Raw genomic sequence first — 25,318 nt, forward strand, 5'->3', positions numbered from 1 at the left:
CTAGTCAAGAGTGGATCATATTCAAGCATTTGGAGATACATAGGTAACTTTTGGTATACAAAAAAGAGAACAAGCGAGAAGAGACGTGTGACTTTTATAGCCGGTACTCAGTACTACATCTGTACCTCAGCAGTTTTTTGTCAAATTATACATTTTTTCTTCATCTGTCATCTATGTACATACATCTACAACACTTCTCACGCCAACACACTCTTTTAGCTCGCCAGCCTCCCCTGGAGCCACTCACTGCAGAGTAACGGTAGAGGCAGAGACGAGGCAGAGGCAGAGGCCGCACACTGAGCGAAGCAGAATGTGAATGAGAGAACGTGCAAAAAACAAATAAAAGCTGCGGGACGGTGTGGGTTTAGCCACTGGAAATTAATTTCTTTATTCTGGTTCAGATCCCAATTGATCTGGTAGGTATGGTCGTTCCCTACGGAATGGCATTTTTAGTTTTCTTTTATCTTCAAAATTGTAGCTTTGGGAGGTTTTCGCCCTTTTGCGGGGACGGGGCTCATTTTTGAAATACACTTGTAACACTGTGAGCATACAGAGACCTGGATGCAAAATTTGGTGGCTCTAGCTTTTATAGTCTCTGAGTACTAGGCGCTCATCAGGACGGACAGACAGACATGGCTCTATCGACTCGGCTATTGATGCTGATCAAGAATATATCCTTTATACTTTGTGGGATCGGAAACGTTTCCTTCTTTGCTTTACATACATCCACATTGTGCACAAATACAATATATGTATATCCTATTAACTCTTCGAGTACCGGGTATAAAAACGTGTTGGCGTGAGAACTGATGTTTAGACGGTTGTTCAGTGGCCAATTTGTTAATTTTTCAGTTAATACTAATTAGTTCCAGGTACATTCTGGTAAATTCGAAATATGTACATACATATGTATGAATATATTTAGCAAGACGCCCATTTTAGCAAAATAATGCAGAATAATTCCTTTATTATGAGAAAATAATAAAGAAACGTAGGATTATTGTTTTGTTATGTTTTTGAACAACTGCACTAGTGAGCGAACAAGTGACATACTAAGTGAACAAGTAAGCAACTAAACAAAAAAACTATTTTTTGTTTACTCACTAATGAGCAACCCAACTCTAGTACAGATGACTGAGTACCGGGTATAAAAATTGTGACGAGTACGAAGCGTCTCACGAACGTTCTTGCTTGTTAATTTAAGAACATTATAAATTGTTGTTTTTTGTGCTTAACTAATTGATCATTTGCCATTTGAATCTTTTTCCAGAAAATGTCGTCCGAAGCGTAAATATTGTGACGCCTCTCATAAATTATTTTATTATACATACACATATCAATATCCGTTATTTTGTAATTGAATTGGTTGCATGAAGCGGAAAAATCATAACTAACTCAAGCAAGAGCAACTCTGAGCTGAGTAAATCTTTGCTCTATCCACGGAAAGGATGCTCGTTCTACGGGTACATCAAGACACTTTCAGAATTTTTTGAGTAGCAAATAAATAAATTAATAAATAAGTTAATTGAGTAGCGTTCTCACTGTACAGGGGGTAATCGATGGCTGAACAGAGAGGACACACACGGCTGCAATATACATATGTATGTATGTATGTACATACGTCTGTATCTACAATATTCAGTCATGAAACTTGGCCACGGCGAGCTACTCACATATGTATGAAACAGGGTCGTTACAGTACACACAGGACATCCCTCCAGGAAAAGTTCAATAGGAATAGGAAGAGCAGAGATCTCACAACTTCCAATATTAATCTCTGGAGTAGCTTCCATCGAGTCAACAAAGATTTTGATTAGCTATATACATACATTGAAAGAAAGAAACATCGAAAGCTTTCTTTTAAAGTGAATCTAGCGGAGACGGTGAGTTAAGTAACAGTGAGAGTAGATAAGTATGCATATAACAGACTCTCTATCTAACACACTGCTTTCTCTCTCTCTCTCTCTGTTAAAACTAAAATTCCATAAGTTGTCATTGGCTCGTCTCATTGGTCGTCATGCCAACCAATCCAAGGATAGGAACAATTTTCTCTTAGTTTAAGAGCACGTTACAGTAAGGAGAGAGACAGCAACATCCACGTAATATTAGTACTGATCCGAACCAGTTTTCGTTCAGAGAGAAGAGAGGTCTCTCTTCGGTGGATGGTATTTATTGGGTGCCGTGCCTCTCTCTGGCATGTGACCGCAAGGTAGGTAAAGAAAGGTAAGAACAGTAGGTGAAAAAAGTAAGAATTTTAAACTTTTTCACCCATTTCGCACCTGTTGAAGGTTTTCATACAATATATCATATGATGGAAATCCATCAAAATAATTTTTGATACAAAACTTTAGTCCATTTAAGTCATTTTAGTCATGTAAACATCATCAGCGCCGGCAATAGATAATAGATAAGGCCTTCCCAAAAGCGATGGTGTAAAGATCGCACCGGGAGAGTTGGTGAGTGCATGCTGTTAGTGAGAACCACTAGTTGTACTGTTAGTGGTACTTGATACTTTCGTTCAGAGAGACATGAGTCTGTTGCAGTCTCTCTTCGGTAAACATTGCCACGGTGGTACTAACTTCAAACACGCGTCACAATTACCGTTACAGTCGTCGTTTGGGTTTGCGTATTACGTATTATGGATTCGCGCGTGCGAAAGCGCTGAATTCTGAATTCAAAAATCGCCAATCTACACTGAATTCTGAATACATAAATAACGAAATGGTTCGTTTTATTTAAAGACGAGTAGTGTAATATCAAAATGCATCGAAGGGATTGCATCAAATAAAAGAGAAAAACACGAAACTGAATGGATCTGTGTAAAATCCTCGATATAAACGTATACAACTACATAACTACATTTGAACTTTTCACCTGGGCAAAAAATTAATAGTTTGCTGCGCATACGCACGCCGATGTGATTCGAAGCTCTGATTTTATTGGTACATACATATGTATAAGCATATGCATAAATATGATTGGTGTCGTCGCTAATCGCTAACGATACTGACAATCTCAGAGCAGATACAAGTTGTAAATATGCCCGATATCCTGATATCCTCTAGATACGGCTATCGAGGTATTATTTATTTCCAATGCGTGCTGAGACTTATGTACATATATCTGAGAGTTAAATGTGACGCAATACAGATGTGAATATGCAAAAGTGCCATAAAATACATACATATGTACATGCCATACCATGTATACATTTAAATGTGTGGATGCAAGTACTTATAAGAATATTTAGGTATGATAACGCAACGATCCTAGTCAAAGAAGGGAAACTCTTCACAATAATTTATGAAAGTCTACCCTTCAGGTTGTAGATTGCATAGGTGAGTACCCATACCTAAAATAAAGCGAAACACGCCCTCCATTAGCTTCTTGAACTATTGGCAAATCCGTCCCCAATCTAACAATGAAGACATTTCGAAATATATAACATTAAAAGTTAAAGCCGGCAACAGATTACTTCTGTGAACTCTTACAACGTGCTAATTGCATTGGACCTGCAGTGTTAAAATCTGGTCTGGCTTCGTCTGGACTTGCCTGCTCTGGGTCTGGGTCTGGTGCTGCACACAAGCATTGGTCGCGACAGGTGCACTTGCCACGCGAGAAGATCTTTGATGGTATGGCTGGGGCTGGAATCGGAACTGGAATTAAAGCTTGCGCTGTTCAGACTTGCGGCAAAGGGGGCAACACATCTCATCAGTAGCTGGCTCCAAGGAGTTGCAGATCGGGTATTCAATGGTTCAGACTGGTTTGTTGTATATATGTACATACAAACACATGTGCACACATGCATAGATATCAGTGTGCTTACAATTGCAATCTCACGAAAACTGCGAATATTCGAATACGATTTTTGAATGTATCGCTCACTGACATTGTGTGACTTACGGTTCTTATTTTCAGTTCCGTTCCTGTTTTGAGGGTAGTAATAATAGTAATAATTGGACCATAAGTTTGAGATCGATACCACGATACTAATTTACAATTTACTTGCTGTCAGCTTGATCTCTCTTTGCCTCTCTTTGCGATCAAAGTCAATTCCTATCCCATTGCTCTTCATTCCCGTGTTGTTCAATTGATGCTAATGCTGCTAGTACTCTTAACTGTTCTGCTGCTCTGGAGAGGCTTAATAATATTGGTACATCTGTCAAGTTATTTGTTTCTGTTGCCGCTTGTCGATTGTTTGTTGGCTTTGTTTGTCCAGGGGTGTCAGCGTGGAACGCCATAAATTCTGGCGATTGGAGACTGCAAGCACAAGCATCGCATCCATAGCGTTTATAATAAGGTCCACGGTTACATCAAAGAGATAATCAAAGGCGAAACAATAACACAGGCAAATATTTAAGAAGAAATACTCGATGGACTTCAAAATTGCCCCCTTCGGAGCATATCCACAGCATAATGATGCAACAACAAAGAGAATATGCGGCCATACTATCTAAAAATGTCTTCAAGAATTTGCTTAGCCACGGGATATACTCTGATATGTCATGTAGGAGCGTATCCCAGGTACATCTCAAATTCTAGCTGACTCTGTAACAAGAAAGAACACTATAGACAGCTAAGTATTGACATTTACTTGTTTTATATAGGAAGAGATTAGATTTCAATACTGCCAAAGTTGAAGTGGTCAATAAAGAAACTTGAGACGCAAAGTATATTTTATTTAGCTTTAATCCTATTCAACAGGCTGTACGCAACCTTTTGAACCTTTTCATTTAAGACACAACCCTCTAGCGTATTTACGCAAATGTACAATAACTGTACATACATAAGTACATATGCATATATTTTTGTTAAATTCGAAGACTGTGCGTCGGGCTATTATCGATCCATAGATGCACGATTACTAGTTCAATTTGATATTCTGTGAGTCAAGGAATGGTGACTAATTCTAGCATAGCAACAATGAAACTGGATGCTGCACTGTAAAGAACTAAGAGGCGAATAATATACATGTGGCAAATTTTAGTAAATATTACTGGTTTTATATTTCTGAGAAGATGTTGCTCCGAGTGTTTGAGGTATGTGTTTATAAAGTGATATTATGACTAATATAATATCACTTTATAAACACATACTATTAGGATTATAAATGTTATCTTTACAGCCTGTATCTAGAAACGTCATCTTCGAAGGCAAAATTCCGTATGCAGATCCAAAATTAATGCAGCACTCACACGATTGCACGCACTATCATTAGGCGCAACTTGAAGAGTTCGTACCGAGGCAGAATGACAGGTTTTGTATCTAGTTCTTCCAAGCTGGGCTGGTAAAACTAGCCAACCGGAAAACCTGGCGCATACGCAAGGAACTAGAAAATGAATGTTATAATTTTGCTGAATTTATTTACTGACATTTTAGTGTCGCAGAAATATAGTCGCGGATATTTGGATTTCAAACAAAAACGTAAATTTATTTGGTATTAAGACAGACTAACTATTTCTCAATCATTGTTTTCGCGGAACATGTTCGGGTATAGGTCAGTGGTAGGGTTTGATATATCTTTTAGGCAAATGCAACTTTTCAACTACGAGTGGAGTATTGCTGGAGTGGGATAAGAGATTTTCGTCGGACGTTTGAATTTAACCCTAAAATGGTTAATATAGAGTCGAACATTTCAGTGATAAGTCGACTGCACTGGAGCCAGCCTAGTTATACCCGGTACTTGAAGCGTAAATAGGGAATATTGTATTTGTGCGAATAACGGTTGTATGTAACGCACAGAAGGAAACGTCTCCGACCCCATAAAGTATATATATTCTTGATCAGCATCAATAGCCGAGTCTATGTCTGTCTGTCTGTCTGTCTGTCTGTCCGTCTGTCCGTCCTGATGAGCGCCTAGTACTCAGAGACTATAAGAGCTAGAGCCACCAAATTTTTCATCCAGACTTCTATACAGAGCATACGCTCACACTGTTACAAGTGTATTTCAAAAATGAGCCACGCCCCCTTCCGCCTCCGCAAAAGGGCGAAAACCTCCCAAATCTACAATTTTGAAGATAGCAGAAAACTAAAAACGCTATTCCGTAGGGAATGACCATATCTATCAGATCACCAAATTGGGATACGATTGGATCATTATTATAGCCACAATGAAGAAATTAATTTGCAGTGGCCAAACCCACCCCGTCCCGCAGCATTCACACTTGCTTCACGCTGTTTATGGCCCTAACACGTCTCTGCCTCTGACTCTGCCTCTGCCGCGACTCTGCAGTGTGTGTCTATAGGGGAGGGTGGCGAGCTAAAGGAGCGTGTTGGCTTGAGCAGTGTTGTTGATGTAGATGACAGATGAAGAGAAAATGTAAAATTTGACAATTAATCGCTGAAGTGCAGATGTAGTACTGAGTGCCGGGTATAAAAGCTGTGACGCGTAAGAAGCGTCTCACACGTACCTTCTCGTTTTGTTACGCATAGTGTATAAATATTCGCGCATGTGTACTACTTCATACATATGTAATATACACACTTGCATTTTGCGAACAAACATACGTATGTATGTATGCACACACACACACATACATGTACACCGTATGTGAAAGAGCTTGGAGCTTGCATTTGTCAGTCTATTGAGAAAATGAAGCGAAAAACGTGTTTTGGGTTATATAGATAAGTCCGAATTGCGACGCCACGAACAGAGTCGATCCGATCTGCCGGGACGACATGAGACGACAGTCGACCGGAATGCAGCATGGAAAACTAGTTGTATTGTCGATGTTGATGCTGTTTTTTCCCGTCGACGCAAAAATAAACACACTCAAAATAACAGCAGGTGAATGCGAATACAAGAAATCAATAAAATAAAACAAGAAAGTCGGCCCAGGTTCAGAGAGACGCAGCCTCCATACCCTGGCAAACTAAAGGGTATTTCAGTTTTAACTACTAAACCACACAGGAAAGCTTTTAATCGTGGACGAAATCATTGCATACCATAGATGCTCCAATAGAAGGGAGTGTTGTACTTTGGTGAATTAAGAGATTCCAGATTTAAGCGCAAATTCACCTCTGACAATTTAGCAAGGCAAGCCAATATACTCATAGGGTTAAGTCAGCTAAAAATTTACAATGTTGTTTCCTGTTTTTGCTGGACGAAGAAGAAGCCAATGCTTAAACCATCTAGAGTTTGAAGTATACATAGATGTGTTTATCTTCCAAGAAATATCGGGCGCAGAAGCAAATGATGACGACAACCAGATCAAGGATGTTGTTCAATTAATGTTCAGACACAGACAGATCCACTTGTCTCTGTTTCTGTCTACGCATATCTTTTCTTGGGCCTGTTTCTGTTATCAGAGTTATGCAAATGAGTCTTCGCTTGAAGTAGAAATGAGAGCTGGTATGCCTGACCGTCTGAATATATTCATACACATAAATACAGTATTGTATCTATAGTAAGTATGTAGTAGGGTAGTAGTAGCGGGATGGGAAATGAGTAATTATTACGGGAATACATACAGGAATGAGCGGGGACATTTTAAGCTGCGTCAGTGACTGCGGGTCCACCTTTATACTATTTAACGAGAAGGGACGTGTGAGACGCTTCTTACGCGTCACAACTTTTATACCCGGCACTCAGTACTACATCTGCAACTTAGCGGTTATTTTTCAAATTTTACATTTTGCTTTATCTGTCATCTACATCAACAACACTACTCACGCCAACACGCTCCTTTAGCTCGCCACCCTCCCCTAGAGACACACTTTGCAGAGTCAGGGCAGAGTCGCGGCAGAGGCAGCGGCAGAGACGTGTCAGGGGCAAAGGCCATGCTGCTATAAGCTGCGGGACGGGGTGGGTTTGGCCACTGAAAATTAATTTCTTCATTGTGGCTATAATAATGATCCAATCGGATCCCAATTTGTTGATCTGATAGAAATGGCCATTCCCTACAGAATGGCGTAGATTTGTGAGGTTTTCGCCCTTTTGCGGAGGCGGAAGGGGGCGTGGCTCTTTTTTGAAATACACTTGTAACAGTGTGAGCACACAGAAGTATGGATGCAAAATTTGGTGGCTCGAGCTTTTATGGTCTCTGAGATCCAGGCGCTCAACAAGACGGACGGACAGACGGACGGACGGACAGACGGACAGACAGACATGGCTCAATCAACTCGGCTATTGATGCTGATCAAGAATATACATATATACTCTTCGAGTACCGGTTAGAAAAAGTTACTGAAAATTTTGAACTCTAAAAAGAGTTGTTTGCCGAACGAACATCAGAAATAGAACATTTAACATATACTTTTTATACCCGGTACTCGAAGAGTAAATAGGGTATATTGTATTTGTGCGGATAACGGTTGTATGTAACGCACAGAAGTAAACGTTTCCGACCCCATAAAGTATATATATTCTTGATCAGCATCAATAGCCGAGTCGATTGAGCCATGTCTGTGTCCGTCCGTCCGTCCGTCCGTCCGTCCGTCCGTCTGTCCGTCTTGTTTGTCGGCTAGTTCTCAGAGACTATAAGAGCTAGAGCCACCAAATTTTGGCACCAGACTGCTGTATGCTCACACTGAAACCAGTGTATTTCAAAAATGAGCCCCGCCCCCTTCCGCCCCCGCAAAAGGGCGAAAACATCCCAAATCTACAATTTTGCAGAAAATAGCAGAAAACTAAAAACGCCATTCCGTAGGGAATGACCATATCTATCAGATCACCAAATTAGGATCCGAGGACAGATGAAGAAAAATTTTCAGTGGCCAAACCCACCCCGTTTGCACAAACTCTGCTTCGCGCTGTTTAACCTGCCCCTGACAAAGCTCTGCCTCTGGGCAGGGGAGGGTGGCGATGTGAGCAGTGTTGTTGATCTAGAGGACAGATGAAGAAAAAATGTAAAATTTGACAAATAACCGCTAAAGGGCGGTGCCGGGTATAAAAGTTGTGACGCGTAAGAAGCGTCTCACACGTCCCTTCTCGTTTTTGTATGCAATTACACGTGAGCGTCAGTTTTGGTATTTTTCCTCTTTCTCTGTCTTTCTGTCTTCTGCCATCGATGGACGAAGGACGAATAGATTTTGCTCTCCCTTTATCATAGGTAGAAGAAGTTAAGAAACGATATCTAGATATGAATGTTCGTTAATAATATCACTTTGTTATTCCTTTTGCACTCAACTACTTATTTTATTCAAATGCTAAAATATTTTCTGATTCCATTGTTGGCAGTTTAGTTTTGTGAGACAGAAGGAATAAGCTCACCCATTGCCAAATTGACTTAGAATGATCCAATATGATCCAGATTCGAAAATATATGTACTTATAAGGTCATAAAATGGTTCTGCAATTCTTATTTTTGCCATAGATTCTCATTTCCTGATATGGTGGAGCAAAAGTTTGAAATATACTTTTAACAGTGTGATTTTACAGGAGTCAGCAACTAACATTTTGGAGATTTATCTGGTATAATCTTTGAGTTCTAGGCTTATATCGGGACGGATGTATCGACTCGGCTATTGATGCTGATATACATTAAATATCCTTCTAGCTAAACCCATATAGGCATACCCCACAAAACTAAATGTATGTAAATATGTTTATCCCTATACATATACACTTAGAGTATCTGTTATAAAAATTGTTTGAAACAATTTTTAAAGTTCCAAAGTTAAGAATTTATGTCCAACCTAGATTACTATCAAATGAGTCAGTATTGCGTTGAGAACAAAAGCTGTATTGTTTGAAATGAGAACTGTTTTACTAAAGGCTTGTTACACAAGCGATGTGTTTGTCTTTGGCTTTTACGCGTTCGAAAAAGTACCGTCAGCGAAAGCGCTCAAAGAAACAATGACTTTTGGCCTCTGAGTTGTGATATGAATATGGTTGATTACTGCTTCAATGAAATCGTTTTAAATAATTCAGATTTACATTTATACGTCCATATGTGCATAAGTACATACCTAGTTGAAAACCTAAACTTAAAACTTGAAACTTTCGTTTTTGTCTAACTTATTAATACAAAATCTGCGAAAATCTGCGGTATCCACAATTTAGAAGATGGGCTAACTAAACTAAAAGTTCCTTAGAGAATGACTATATCTATTGATCCCGAATTGAGATTAGATTGGATCGTTATTATAGCCAGAAGTTGTATGCTGTTGTAACCTACCACGCATCCAACACCTACATATGTTTCTCTGCCTCATGCAGTGTGCTGATCTGCGAGAGGGGGGCGAGCTAAAAGGGCGTGTTAGCATGAGAAGTGATGACAGATTCTACATCTACAAATTTAAAATATAAATTTCGAAAAAAACATAAAGTTACATACATACATATAATGAATGTACATAGAAATAAATGTATTTACATATGTTTGCATGTGCATACATACATATGTACATATGTATATGTATAGCTGGGTACCACGTATAAAAGTTGTGACGCGTACGAAGCGTCTTACACGTTCCACTTCGTTTGTTTTATCCTTATGTAAATATTGTTTTAAAGCAATAGCGATAATTCACTGCACTAAGTCAACTTACATAAATATGGGTGCGCGAATTTTTTCTTAGTGCAAGTCCTTACCATTTTCCCGATTTAACAAATCTATAAATATGTATGTAAATGCACATACAAAAATAAATGTATAAATAGAATTAACATACATTTTTAGCATGTGTGTTTTTTCATGTGTTTTTTAATGGTTTTATCTAATATCCAAACTAATGAAACCTTACATATCATACATACATATACATACATACAAATGTATGCATGTAAATGGCGGCATAGGAATATACATATGTAATTGCAAGGGAAGACGCCGAAAAGACTTTGCTTTTGTGTTTGCTTTGTTCTTGTTCAAATGGAATGCCGCAACACAATACAAAGCCACAAGTGAAAATCGGCAAACTGGCTTTGCGATACTTTGCCCTGCACATGGTCTTCACACTTGTCCTATTCAGGGGATGTGTCTGGGAAACGGACATCGGCAACTGGCAACACAGCCGGGAACGGACCGAAGATGCTGCAAGGCAATTGATTTTAACTCTGAGTCTAGAATAAAATAGTAATGATGGGACAATGATTACAATTAATACGCAAGTATGTAAATATATACATAAATATGTTTTGTATGTATTGAGTGCTTTATATTTATGTATGTACATGGTATATGCACATGCATTGCATATCCTTTACTTCTCCTACTTACTTACATTAATATTCGTTTGTGATTTGTGAAAAAGTCATATATGTACATATGTACATATGTATGCACGCTCTCCTCGTTACATGGCATTTCTATGCATATGTATGTACATTCATATATACATGAGTATGTATGTACATATGTATGTATGTACCTGCCTAGTATGCACGTACATATACATACCTATGTATATGTGAGAGAGAGACCAAAGCAAAACAAAACAAAACCAAATACTAACATGACAGTGCACTGCGAAGGGGAAAACACAAAACGAAAGAAGAGAAAAAATAACTGCAAGTCCAAGTCAACGACTTGCCGACTGCTGATGCTGCGCCTGCGACTTTGGCAAACGCAACATGATGTATTGCCATTGCCCAAACGAGAGGAAGAGAAGGGGAAAGGAAACCACTTTGCGCTGGAGTCTCCCGTCTCCGACTCCATCTCAGCCACAGTCTCAGTCACTACAGTCCTTGTCTCAATCTAGTTGCCGATCGTCACACGCTCTCCTTTGCTGGTTTTTGTTGTTTCTTATAAATACGTTGTAAGTATGTACATATGTATGTATGTATCTATGTATGTGTGACTGGAGACGGGTATGGCTTAGCACGCACTTTTAACTAGTCAGTTCATCTTTGCCATCACTAATAATACTTTTCATATTCCAGTAGAGATGGAATGTGCTTTTTAGTGGTATATTCCAGTTATAATAATCTACAACGACCTGAAATGGGTTTTCAGGGCCGCTATGTTTTAGAATGGATTGCACATATGTACATATGTATCTATGCATATGTACATATGTACAAGTGTATCTACGTATGTATGTATGTGCATAGTTTGTACAAGAAAACTTATTGAACGAGAAGGGACGTGCGAGATGCACCTTACGCATCACAACTTTTATACCCGGTACTCAGTACTACATCTGTCCCTTAGCGGTTTTTTTTCAAATTTTAAATTGTTTCTTCATCTTTTATCTACATCACTTTCCACACCAACACCCTTCTTTAGCTCGCCCCCCCTCCCCTAGAGCCACATACTACACGAAGCAGAGTGTGGATGAGAGAATGTGCAAAAAACAAAAAAAATTTGGGTGGACTGGGTTTAGCCACTGCAAATTAATTTCTTCATTCTGTCATTCTGTCTTAATGATCCAATCTTATCCCAATTCGATAGATATAGTCATTCCCTACGGAATGGAGTTGTGGCTGTGGTAGATTTTCGCCCATTGTGATTTCGGAAGGGGGCGGGGGTAATTTTTGAAATACACTTGTAACAGTGTGAGCATACAGAAGTCTGGATGCAAAATTTAGTGGCTCTAGCTTTTATAGTCTCTGAGATCCAGGCGCTCATTAAGACGGACGGACAGACAGACATGGCTCTATCGACTCGGCTATTGATGCGGATCAAGAATATATATAATTTATGGGGTCGGAAACGTTTCCTTCTGTGCGTTACATACTTCCACTTTTCCCCACAAATATACCCTATATACTCGTCGAGTACCGGGTATAAAAACGAGTAGGAACGTGTGAAACGTGTCGTACGCGTCACAACTTTTATAACCGGTACTCAGTCAGTATACCTGCACCTCGGTGGTTTTTTTTCGAATTTTAGGAGGCGGAGGGGGGCGAAGGTAAATTTGGAAATACACTTATAACAATGTGAGCATACAGAAGACTGAATGCAAAACTTGGTACTAGGCTCTAACTCTTATGATCTCTGAGTACTAGGCGCTCATCAGGACGGAAACAAGACAGACATAGCTATGTACATATGTAAAATGTATATCGACTCGGCTGTTGATACTGATCAAGATATTTTTACTTTTTAGGGTTCCTTCTGCCTGTTACATCTTTCGCCTACAAATACAATATACCCTGTTTACTTTTCGAGTACCGGGTATAATTAACGAATCTGACGTAAGTTAACTGGCTTCAAAGTTTGCTCATCAACTCATACATTCGCTGGTGCGAGAAGTACCTGGTATCTCATTGTTGAGGAGGCTATGGATTATTCGGTTCTTTTTCTGCTGTTTCTTCAGTGTACAAAATTATGTACATAGATACATACATATGTATGTATGTATGTATGTATGTACATATGTACATATATTCCATATGGGCTCCAGATGCGATTCAGATGTTGCTGGTATAATTACTTCATTGTCAAACGTTTTAATATTATTCGTTTCTGCGGGAACGAATAAGGTCTCATCCACTTTCTTATCTTTTCATCTTTTAATTTTAAATTTTTGCCGATGAATTAAAGACATTAAAATATCAAATTCAGCTCGAGTCGGTTACAATCTCCAAACAATTCCCTGCTGCAGGAATTGGGATCATACTCAAGGACTGGATATACATACATATGTACATATGTATGTAGTACTGTATACCCTGACCTGAATGTTCAGTGAGAAGAGTACAATATGTGGAAGGATGGAAGATTCGCATGGTCCCAATCATATGATAAAATATTCTATCAGTCGGCTGGAAATAGAATTAATAGTCTTATTATATGTCGAGATATTTCTACCATACCGTACACACTTAGTACATATGCTGGAAGTGTCGATGTCATCAACCGTATCCTGAAAATATCGAAAAGTATGCCATTTGAGTCAAAGGATTACACGAAGGCAATCCACCCCCCATGTATGTACATACATATGCACATACATACATTCATTCATATGTATGTACATGCATATATTAAAAAGGACTATGCTATTGAGCTCACCTACGCACGGGGACTATAATTCGAGTTGGGCGCCTGAGACCAACAATAGTAGTCATGATAAAGTTTCGACTTGTGGTCACTGATGTTGACATTCCACATACTGAGACCTACAGATACACCCATATTCGTGGGCATACATATAATATTTATTGACTGGGCAAGTGGTCATATTTCGAGTAATTTAAGAGCAATAAAAAAACGACTCGGCTTTGGACGACACAGCACCATATGTGAAGTCTAATTCGTAAGGCGTGTGACTTGAACATGCACGAGTATACTAGCTGAATAAAAAAAGGGTTTTGCAAGATTCCTTCCAGTGTCAATAGTAGAAGGCTTTCATAAAAAAAGACGGAATGGCCATGCTACATACACATGTACATATATACAACATACATATACATATACAGTTGCGGCGAATATAATAGCACAGTGCGGTACAACAGTCTTTATTGATTCAAAAAATGGGTTCTATACAAGATTTTTTGCACTTTGCAGTAATATAAAGTAGGTTGAGATGTCTCCTATCTGAGAGAAGTGTCCTTACTCTCACAATTTTGGCGGTTCACAACAACTTAGGCAATTTTTCGAAAAAGAAGCGAAGCAACAACGAGAAGGGACGTGTGAGACGCTTCTTACGCGCCACAACTTTTATACCCGGCACTCAGTACTACATCTGCAACTTAGCGGTTATTTGTCAAATTTTACATTTTTTTTTCATCTGTCATCTACATCAACAACACTACTCACGCCAACACGCTCCTTTAGCTCGCCACCCTCCCCTAGAAACATACACTGCAGAGTCAGGGCAGAGTTGCGGCAGAGGCAGCGGCAGAGATGTGGCAGGGGCAGAGGCCATAAACTGCGCGAAGCAGAGTGTACTGCTATAAGCTGCGGAACGGGGTGGGTTTGGCCACTGCTAATTAATTTCTTCATTGTGGCTATAATAATGCTCCAATAATGCCCCAATTTGGTGATCTAATAGAAATGGTCATTCCCTACGGAATGTTTTCTGTAGTTTTCTGCTGTCTTCAAAATTGTAGATTTGGGAGGTTTTCGCCCTTTTGCGGAGGCGGAAGGGGGCGTGGCTCATTTTTGAAATACACTTGTAACAGTGTGAGCACAAAGAAGTATGGATGCAAAATTTGGTGGCTCTAGCTTTTATGCTCTCTGAGATCCAGGAGCTCAACAAGACGGACGGACGGACAGACGGACAGACGGACGGACAGACAGACATGGCTCAATCGACTCGGCTATTGATGCTGATCAAGAATATATATACTTTATGGGGTCGGAGAAGTTTCCTTCTGTGCGTTACATACATTCACTTTGAGCACAAATACAATATACCCTATTTAATCTTTGAGTACCGGGTATAAAAAACGTTTACTTTTCTGAGCTTTTTGTACATATGTATTATCTTTTTAATTGAAGGGGTTATAGAGCAGTGCTTTTATGCTATGTATTCTCTCTTTCAGATATGAACCATAGGGAAATCTTTGAGGAACAGTTCAGGAATATGTTTCTAATACGAAATCATAGAAAAAGTTTGATGTTTGGGTGTCCTGCCAGATTTGTGTAGATGAATCCCCCAGGATACTGCGAAAATAAGGCTACATTTTATGACAGGACTCTGAGCCGTTTTAATTGGTGCCAAAAGCTTTCAAACAAATTATTAACCTTTGAATACAACTAAAGTAAACTATGCTAATGAAAAACAAGAAAGGAAGTGTGAGACGCTTATTTCGCGTTTTATCGTGCACTTGCATGACATACATACATACATACTTATGTACTTTTATAGATACGCGTGCAATGCATGACACATATTTCGCTCGGTTTCCTAAAAGATGCTAGAATTGTCGGAAACTACATACATATGTACATATGTATGTATATATGAATTTTTCAGCCGATAGGGACACACAATGAAAGTGGGAACATAAAACCAATCGAGAAGTTGTGTTATGCTGCTCCACGCGATACGCAATTTGTACAGCATTTTATCAAAATAGCATCTGTTTCCATTCCGTTATACAAGGACAGGCAAAGTTTTGAAACAAACTTGTTTCAGTCTGATATCCCGGGAGCATGGACACTTTGTCCAGCTTTTAAAGTCACTGAGAACAAGTCGTCAAACAAGACGGAGGGGCAGACATATGTACATATGCACTTACATATGTACATATGCACTTACATATGTACATATGCACTTACATATGTACATATGTACATACTTACATACATATGATTAGGCTACCGATGCTGTTTAAGATACGAAAATATATATGTGCATATCCTATCTTCATCCTGTCACAAACAACAACACGAATTTAATATACCCCTGCACTCTTTGAACAGAAATATGTACATATGTATGTATGTATGTACATATGTACGTACATTTTCTGATTCGCAAATCCGTCAAATATGTCAAGAAGATATTAGAAAAAGGTCTATCCTCAATCTTACAGTTTGTATTACATGAAGCGGATGCGAAAGACAGAACAAATCATCAGACAAAAAATTTCATTGCATTTACGCGTATTTCCTCCACATTCTGTCTAACAATAAGTTGACATAATAAGTAAAACAAAAATGATGATGGGGTCTGTTGAGCCGCCGCATTGCCAGAGACTGCTAATGGACCGAATGGTGAATGGTATTCGAGTAAACCGATGAGACTAAGCTCAATGTGCTGCGACAAGTGTAATAATCACCAGCGTATTTGATGGAGCAAGACATAGGCCAGACTGACCCTTCTGCATATCCACATATGTACATAAATCTGTATGTATGTATGTATGTATGTATGTACATGCATAGATACATATTTTTTCATTCATACAGTTTTGGGTGGCAGTTTTGTATTACATTTAGGGCTCAACGAGCACTACATTTTATACGGCTCAAATAAATGTACGTAAATACAAATGTATGTACTTATGTATGTATTTATGTACATAGTCAAGGACGGCACAAAAATGTGTCTTGACCAGACATTCATTACTTTGTGCATTAAGAATAATAATTGGTAATTCCTTCTGGCACAAAGTGAAGTCAAATAATAAACGAGTATTTTTCGAAATAGTTTCTTTGAGGGACGAGATTTCTTCTTCTTTTTAAATTTTTTGATACTCGACCAATATTGGGAAACGAAAACGCCCATCGTTTAAGATGTTTTTCGGCTCGTTTTTTCTCTAACAAACTAAAACATTTTTAGTATAAACTAGACTTTTAACTGGGCACTTGCATTTATTCCTCATTAGAATAAGAATGTGATTTTAAAAACACATTGCCACAATCATTGTTTGTATGGTCGGCAAAATTTCTTAATTCAGATCTACACATATTCGTTTGTACACACATACATATGTGTATCATATTTTTATTAAAGTTTATTGGTGCCCATATGTATAACCCAGAAGATAATTGTCTTAGCCACTAATACTACGATTGTCATTACCGGTCTGCTGGAATTGAAATTGGACTGGTGTCATGGGAAAATGGGATGGTGTTGCTTGCAACGGAAAATATCCAAGTATTTCAACATAAAAGGGCATAAGAGGGCAATTGTTTAGTCGTCCTCTGAATGGCGAAACAAATTCGAGATGTGGTAAAGAGTAATGCAAAAATGAACAAATATAAGCAGGCATAAATAATACATACATATGTACAATACAAATCGTAAACAGACAGGGGTGACGTGACGGATGGAGAGCACAGACTGTTGTCCTCTGTAAGCTAAACGCGGTCCAGTCGGCTCTTTGTTTGCGGCTTTTTGACCAAACAAGTGCACCATCAACAAACAACAAACAAATAACACACACACAAAGCGCATCCAGCAACAAAAACATCCACAGATACAAAAGCCAAGCTCTCTTTGAACTACGATTGTAAGTGCCCCTTGGTCCGCTCACCGACCAGACCAGACCAGAAAAGAAAAGAGCATAGCGGTCTCTCGGGTCAGGTCGGGTCGGGTCGGTGTTGGCCCTTTCCGTCAGCCTATTGTGCGCCAAATATGCAAATGAAAGTCTCATTGCGCTTGTACATATGGATATGTATGTATTTATGTAAATATATGTACATGTACGAAAGCATCCATAGGTATACAAGTGTAGGTGTGAGCTAATCATGGCCTTTTACAATTATTTTGTAACTAGCTGACCCAGCGAACTTCGCACCGCCTAACAGTCAATGAATGTCGTGTTACGTTTTAGCTGAACTAATTTAGGCTTTGATGAACGTAAAACAATGATACAAAATAATATGTTTATATAGAAAGAAACAAAAAAGTACCAACTTGATAGCGCGTGATTTCATCGTTGGTATTGGATGTTTGGATACCAAAAACCGCCATGTCGCTCCCTTTCGTGACATATTTGCAAATGTATTTAATTGACTTGACCGAATTGCAATCACTTGGCATGCGTTCTAAAGCAGTCTTGAACAGCCTGACCAATGCATGATGTTCATGAAGCATTTGCTGCAGATCTTGGAGAATTGCTCTCTTCGAAGCTGTGTTGATCCCTTGACGCCTGTCAAGTTGTTCTTCCATATTGTCCATGAAGTATATTTGCAAAAATTTATGCTGTGCATCTTCTATAGGTTGCAATGATCCAATGCGATGGTAATAGGATTTTCATTCAAGCACTTTGTGGTAAACGACTTTCTTTGTTTTTTGGTCAGGCGCAAGAACAAATAAAGCAGATGGTTTGCCGACACGTGAGCATGCCACGTACAATTGACCATGAGAAAAACATGCATTTTCTAGATTTAGGGCACAAATAGTCAAGGATTGGCGAATCGGGAATTGAATTCGTTTAAACTCAAAGGGCATATCCGTTGGGATCATCGGAATCCTTGGAATAAGAACTTCCTCATTTTTAAATTTTCCTTTAAGTATCGACGCATGAATCACATTGCTCATCAGTTTTCTTATCACCAAACGCGTTCCATTACACAGTTTTGGTTGGATTAAATTTATAAGCATGATGACTACCGAGCCAACTTTAAGTTTTAAATTGTGCGGTGGTAAACCAGGCACATCCAAGGAGTTTAAAAATTCAGTTGGATTATTAGTGGCTTCTTCTTCGTTTGTTACACAGTCGATAGATTTGAATGAATACATAGTACCTACGATTTGATTTAGAATTATAAGATTGAGGTCATCTACATCTTTATTTTTAGCGGCCAAAACTGCTCGCTCACTTAACCATTTAGTATTTTTGTGGTTAGCAATGATATCCGAGAATACTTTGTTGATAAGCTCGTCTTTTGATGATACGAAATTGAAAAAATTTGGAGGAAATGAAATCAAACCGCTCGTTTTGTCAACAGGAACACGGCCATTACCGATAGTCAGCAACTGCTTCGAGAAATCATCAGCAGATAGATCGTTCAGCAATGCAGAAACGCTAGAAAATGTCGTGATTCTAGTGTTTCGCCATAAAGCAGGGAGCACAATGGCTCTGGTTGCGGGACCAATAATGGCAATTTCACTTTTCCACTAAGGCAGCACAAACCAGGCGTTTCACCAGCAAACTTTAATGCTCGACAATGCTGGCAAACAACGTCCATTGGACCAATGCAAACTAAACGATGCAAGCTGTAGTCGATGGTGCAATCATACAGAAACGCTGCTCGATTCAAATCAATACTTGAACCATTTCTTCTTGCACTTCGAAGATTATTCCTCTGTTCATCTGTACGATAAGCTCGACGATTTCTTTCTCTTTGCTCTTGTGTTTGAGAAGCACGAATTAAGGCCCTTCTTTGCTCCATACTAACGCGGCGCTGTTCTCGTGCAATTTCTCGCGATATTCCGTTGCCTAATTGCATTACGGCTTCGCTGGGAAATATTAGATCTTCTAGGACGCGGCATTGTTATTAAAATGATTGATACAAAATTAAACAAATAAATAAAACAAATATTAAATATGATTAAACAAAAACAAATGAACAACAAATGAACAAATGAACTTTTTAGACAAATTTCTGAACACACACATGATGTCTTCAGAAAAAAACGAGAAGGGACGTGTGAGACGCTTCTTACGCGTCACAACTTTTATACCCGGCACTCAGTACTACATCTGCACTTCAGCGGTTATTTGTCAAATTTTACATTTTTTCTTCATCTGTCATCTACATCAACAACACTGCTCAAGCCAACACGCTCCTTTAGCTCGCCACCCTCCCCTATAGACACACACTGCAGAGTCGCGGCAGAGGCAGAGTCAGAGGCAGAGACGTGTCAGGGCCATAAACAGCGCGTTGCAAGTGTGAATACTGCGGGACGGGGTGGGTTTGGCCACTGCAAATTAATTTCTTCATTGTGGCTATAATAATGATCCAATCGTATCCCAATTTGGTGATCTGATAGATATGGCGTTTTTAGTTTTCTGCTATCTTCAAAATTGTAGAGATGTGGGAGGTTTTCGCCCTTTTGCGGAAGCGGAAGGGGGCGTGGCTCATTTTTGAAATACACTTGTAACAGTGTGAGCATACAGAAGTCTGGATGCAAAATTTGGTGGCTCTAGCTCTTATAGTCTCTGAGTACTAGGCGCTCATCAGGACGGACAGACGGACAGACGGACAGACAGACAGACAGACATAGACTCGGCTATTGATGCTGATGGGGTCGGAAACGTTTCCTTCTGTGCGTTACATACAACCGTTATTCGCACAAATACAATTTACCTTATTTACTCTTCGAGTACCGGGTATAATAAAGTTTTGGCTTTAAGGCCGCAACAAACAGGCCATAAGTTGTTTTTAAGATGTATTCTGCTACTCGCGACGGAAACAAATCCAACAAATCAAAAACCATGGCAATCGGTCCAGCCGTTATCGAGTTGTAAGTGTTGAACAAAATACGACTTTCTTTTATATATGTATGTATATAGATAGATCTAGATAGAAGATATTTTATAGTGAAACAACATACTCGTACGTATGTATGTATGTACACACATTGAACATATATGTATGTATATATGTATGTATATACATATGTATGTACATATTCCCGGTACTCGAATAGTTTAAGAGCATTACGAATGGGACATAATCCCACAATTTTGAATATATTAGAAAACCATAAAACCGCAGTGTTGATTGCGGAATCTGTTCAGATAAGATTATTATTATTGAATGAAGAAATTAATTAATTAATTAGATGACAAATGAATGTAAGGGCATATGTATATTTACATATATACATATGTATGTACATATGTATTTATGGATGTATTTACATATACATATATGTATCCATATACAGGCTGAAGTAAGGGGTATTAAAGTAGAGACTAGAGGCGCTTCTCACCAAGTTATCCTCTCCTCGTTTTGAAATAATTACATTTTTTAATTTTTTTGGTGGATTTGATTTTGGATATGAAATTGATGCCACTTCGATCGATACACTTATCTTAAGCACTGGCAGGCGATCGGTAACGACTTAGCATCCATTCTTTCGTTTTTTTTTAATTTGTAAAGTGGAAAGCAGCCTTTTTTTAACACACCCCCATTGGAATCCACCACCGGATTGTTGTGGTGGTCATGTTGGTCCTTTCGAGTTCAGTTCAACCAAATTCATTTTTAATGCCAGCACGTGCGTGTGCCGCAGCATTAAGGCTACTGCCGAAGGCTCGTAAACAATGCTGGCCGCTGTCAATAGAATTGAGCAGAAGCCGCATGTCTTTGGAGTGGTTAGGACTTAGGACCCCAATTGAAAATTCATTATTGCGCGAGCCGCTTTCTTTTTATGTGTTGTTTTTCGTGGTGTGCTGTTTTGCGGTGCTTAAAAAAGGAAAGAATAATATTTATTGTATGCACCTTGATACACACACACTAACACCCAAACCATTCAACCACGTGCCTACTTAGTGGAATCAAACTCAATTGCCGTCCAGGGAGGGACACGGACACCGACCGTTACGCCTCGACCAGCGGCGGGTGTCGACTCCCGCTGTACATATATGTACATACATACATACATACATATGTATGTATATACACACAGACTTACTAATCGGATGGCTAAGGTATGAAAAATTGAGCTTCGAATGATAAATGGCCCAAACGAATGGGATCAATTGGAAAATCATTTTAAAATAACGAACAAGCCAACAGAGTAATATTCTGGCACAGCTGTGTGCCATGAAATAGTAGTGCCGCACCTCCCCACTTTCAAAGCTATTTTTAAGACATTTCCAATCATCCAAATTAAACAAGTGAGGCTTTTTAGAAAGCCTGAAATCATTACGAACCAGAAGGAGTTCTGGAACAATTGCATTCCATCTTCTTGTTTTACTTGCCTTTACAAAAATACCCATGCCCAAAAGTGCTGTTCAATGAAATAGTAGTGAATTTTTTGAACATCGAAAAAAAAACCCAAACTCAAGTACATACCCATCTTTCATGCTCTACATGTTTCTTGAAGTTTAATATTTAGTTGTTTATCAATTTTGATTTAGTTACTTCCTTACTCCCGCCTGGAAGGGATCAATAAGGTCCTGCCCAAGCTTCAATAGGATTTTAGCCAATTATTGTTTAAACACTGGCTCTCTCTTTGCTCTGGTTTCCGGAATTTCATTTATTATAATGCTTTTGGCATTCCCCCATAAGATTTTGATGACATTCAGATCCAGGGACTGCTTTAAACTAGGAAAAAACGCCGATCTTTTCAGGTGAAACCCAATTTTTGGCGAGCGTTCTTGAGTATTTCGGATCATTATCTTGTTGAAAGATGCTTTTTAAAGGTGTTTTTGAAATTTTTAATTATTTTGAAGTACTTGCACTCAGCACTACTATTTTAATGAACAGCATTTCAAGGGTATCCGTCAAAAGTTATAAAAAACAAGAAGATGGAATGCAAATGTGTAGGGATTTCTTTGGGTTTTTAAAGCCTACATTCCACTCTATTCAAAAAGGTATCATTTGTTTAATTTAAAAGTCTGGAAGTGTCTCAAAAAAGTCTCAAAATGAGGTGCGGCACGACTATTTCATTGATCACAACTGTATGTATACATATGTATGTATGTATGTATGTACATACATATGTACATACTCTCACATCCTGGTCCCAAGGGTGACGGAGTGGCTGGAAATACGCTTATATGTATGTTTTTATTTGGACATGACTGTTATTGTTTCGCTCATTTATATGTTAGTATGTTTGGGCACACACCATAACTAATTTATTTATTTATTTGTTTCGTTATTTTCGGTTTCTGTCACTGGTGGGCCCCACTACTCACGCATCAACCCAAACCAACCAACAACCCCCCATCCAACCGCCAACCCCTCCCCCATCACCCCACCAACACATTTCCCACCAACCCACGGACAGTGTGTATTTTCGGAAATTCAAATGTACTTACATATGGACATATGTATGTATGTATGTATATATGTACGTATGTATAAGCTTACATTTGCACAAGCTTACAAAACTTACACACGCCTCGCTTTGTACATTTTAATGCTCACATGTATGTGCATACATATGTAAATATTGATATTTAAATACAGCAACAACAACGACCACAATACAGCTAAACCGAAATACCGACAAAAAGGAGAGAAGAGAAATCCATTGAAGTGAATTTGCGGAAGCTATTTGTAAGTGTACAAGTCAATATTTGTATTTCCCTGCGACGGTTGTGTACGTATGAACACACATACATAAATACATACAATACATATGTATATAAACATGTGCATGTGTGTGCATCCAGCAGTTGCCAAAAGGCATGGGAACTGTATAGTGTACTTCCTCGTTTGTATTGGAGCCGCAGTAGAGCGGAAGTCATCATTATAAATAAAATTTCAGTTCAAAGCGAATCGGGAAAACAATCATTTCTTCTTATGTACGGAATGATACATACTTACATACATACATCTGTATGTAAGGGGGAAAAGGACTGAAAGTAAAGCTTGAGCACAAGGTCTCTGGGATCAAACGACATACATATGTACATATGTACATATATGTTCATACATACATATGTATTTATATAAACATTTGATTTATGCTTATGTAGTTCATCACTCCCTAGTTGCCGGTCACAGTAACGAATTATTCTTTCTTAGTTCAGTTACACTACTCGACAAAATCGAACTTTTTTCCGCTTCGAGCCAAAGCAACTTTTCTGACAAAGTGAGGCCTTTATATTTTTTTTAAAGAATTATGGTTTCTTTTCTATGGCAGAATTTTTTTTAAAGAATTTTTAAGGTCTGGTATTATTTTGTAACGGTTATCTTACGTATCTTACATCTGGCTGTATTGAACTTAGCCATTCTATAGAACTGATTAATGCATCTAAAATGGATACCCAAAAACTTTGTGATTTTAGCTTAGCTTTTGAAAAATATTAAGCTTCGGAAATGCACACATTTTGACTTTAAAAACTCAGGAAAAGTCGAAACAAAATTAAATCCTGTGTGCTCTTAGTATTAATTATTATTAATACCAAAATTCAAAAAAATCCTAAACCATGTCTGTATTTAACGGAAAAATACGTGATTTTAGGGTTGGTTGAACAAGTTTAGCTCAGCCGTCTCTCCATAGATTTTGACCTGTACATAAAAAATTAGAGGAGACAAATTTTTAGCTACATTTATTAGCTTTTTAGTTCTTTATAACCAGGTATAAGGTAGTTAAGTTATGGGCAAAAACAAACCGCTACCTCTGAAAAAGAAGACCAGGTTTTTAAAATAATTCAAAAAAAGTTATGACATATAAAAAATATAATTCATTAAAAATTGTAATGCCCCAAGTCTATTAAAAAGGTGGGTTTGGTTCCTTGAGAAAAAAGAGGTTCGTTTTTGTCGAGCAGTGTTATCAGGCTCTTACGAGTCTGTTGTGGATCTTTATATGTATGTATGTACATACATATATACATATGTATATATGTATATACATACATATGTATGTATCTTATAAATATTAACTTTTAGAAGTTCAAGATAAGATCTATTTATATCAATCAATTACGCTAAATGGTTATTTTTTTAATTTTGTATAGGATGTCAGGAAAGCGAAAATCGCACCCAAATAAATTTGATGGCCAGCCCAAGGAAAGCGTTAAAGGATCGGAATTTATACAGACTGAACTGCCGCGGCCGTGTGGTATCTCAGAAAATAGCTCATTGACCGTAGGTAATATGCAGCATCTCTTCAAAAATAATAGAAACGATGGATCTGGAACAATCGTTACCATAAGGGATATGGATACGGAAATGCACTCGATTATGGTCTCAACAAGTGATTACGAAAATACTGACCAGGATACCACTTCAAGGAGCTCCAGTACAACGGACAGCTCGACCGAGCAAGATGTCAATGGAAGAAGCACCCATGTAAGTTCCAAACGGGACCAAAAAATGAAACGAATAATGAAAAAATAAGATTT

At 38.5% G+C, this 25,318-nt stretch overlaps 1 protein-coding gene across 1 annotated transcript in view; it reads left to right on the forward strand.

The window, feature by feature from the left end:
• Positions 1-2,998: 2,998 nt before the first annotated feature.
• LOC117902978 (transcription factor Sox-5) overlaps positions 2,999-25,318 on the forward strand; it is a 51,334-nt gene continuing 29,014 nt past the window's right edge. Inside the window, exons 1-2 of the mRNA XM_034814645.1 lie at positions 2,999-3,338; positions 24,932-25,265. Coding sequence (XP_034670536.1) covers positions 3,304-3,338; positions 24,932-25,265 — 369 coding nt within the window. The 5' untranslated portion in view covers positions 2,999-3,303. The remainder of the gene's footprint in view (positions 3,339-24,931; positions 25,266-25,318) is intronic.

Source organism: Drosophila subobscura, chromosome dot, assembly GCF_008121235.1.
Source record: "Drosophila subobscura isolate 14011-0131.10 chromosome dot, UCBerk_Dsub_1.0, whole genome shotgun sequence".
NCBI lineage: Eukaryota > Metazoa > Arthropoda > Insecta > Diptera > Drosophilidae > Drosophila > Drosophila subobscura.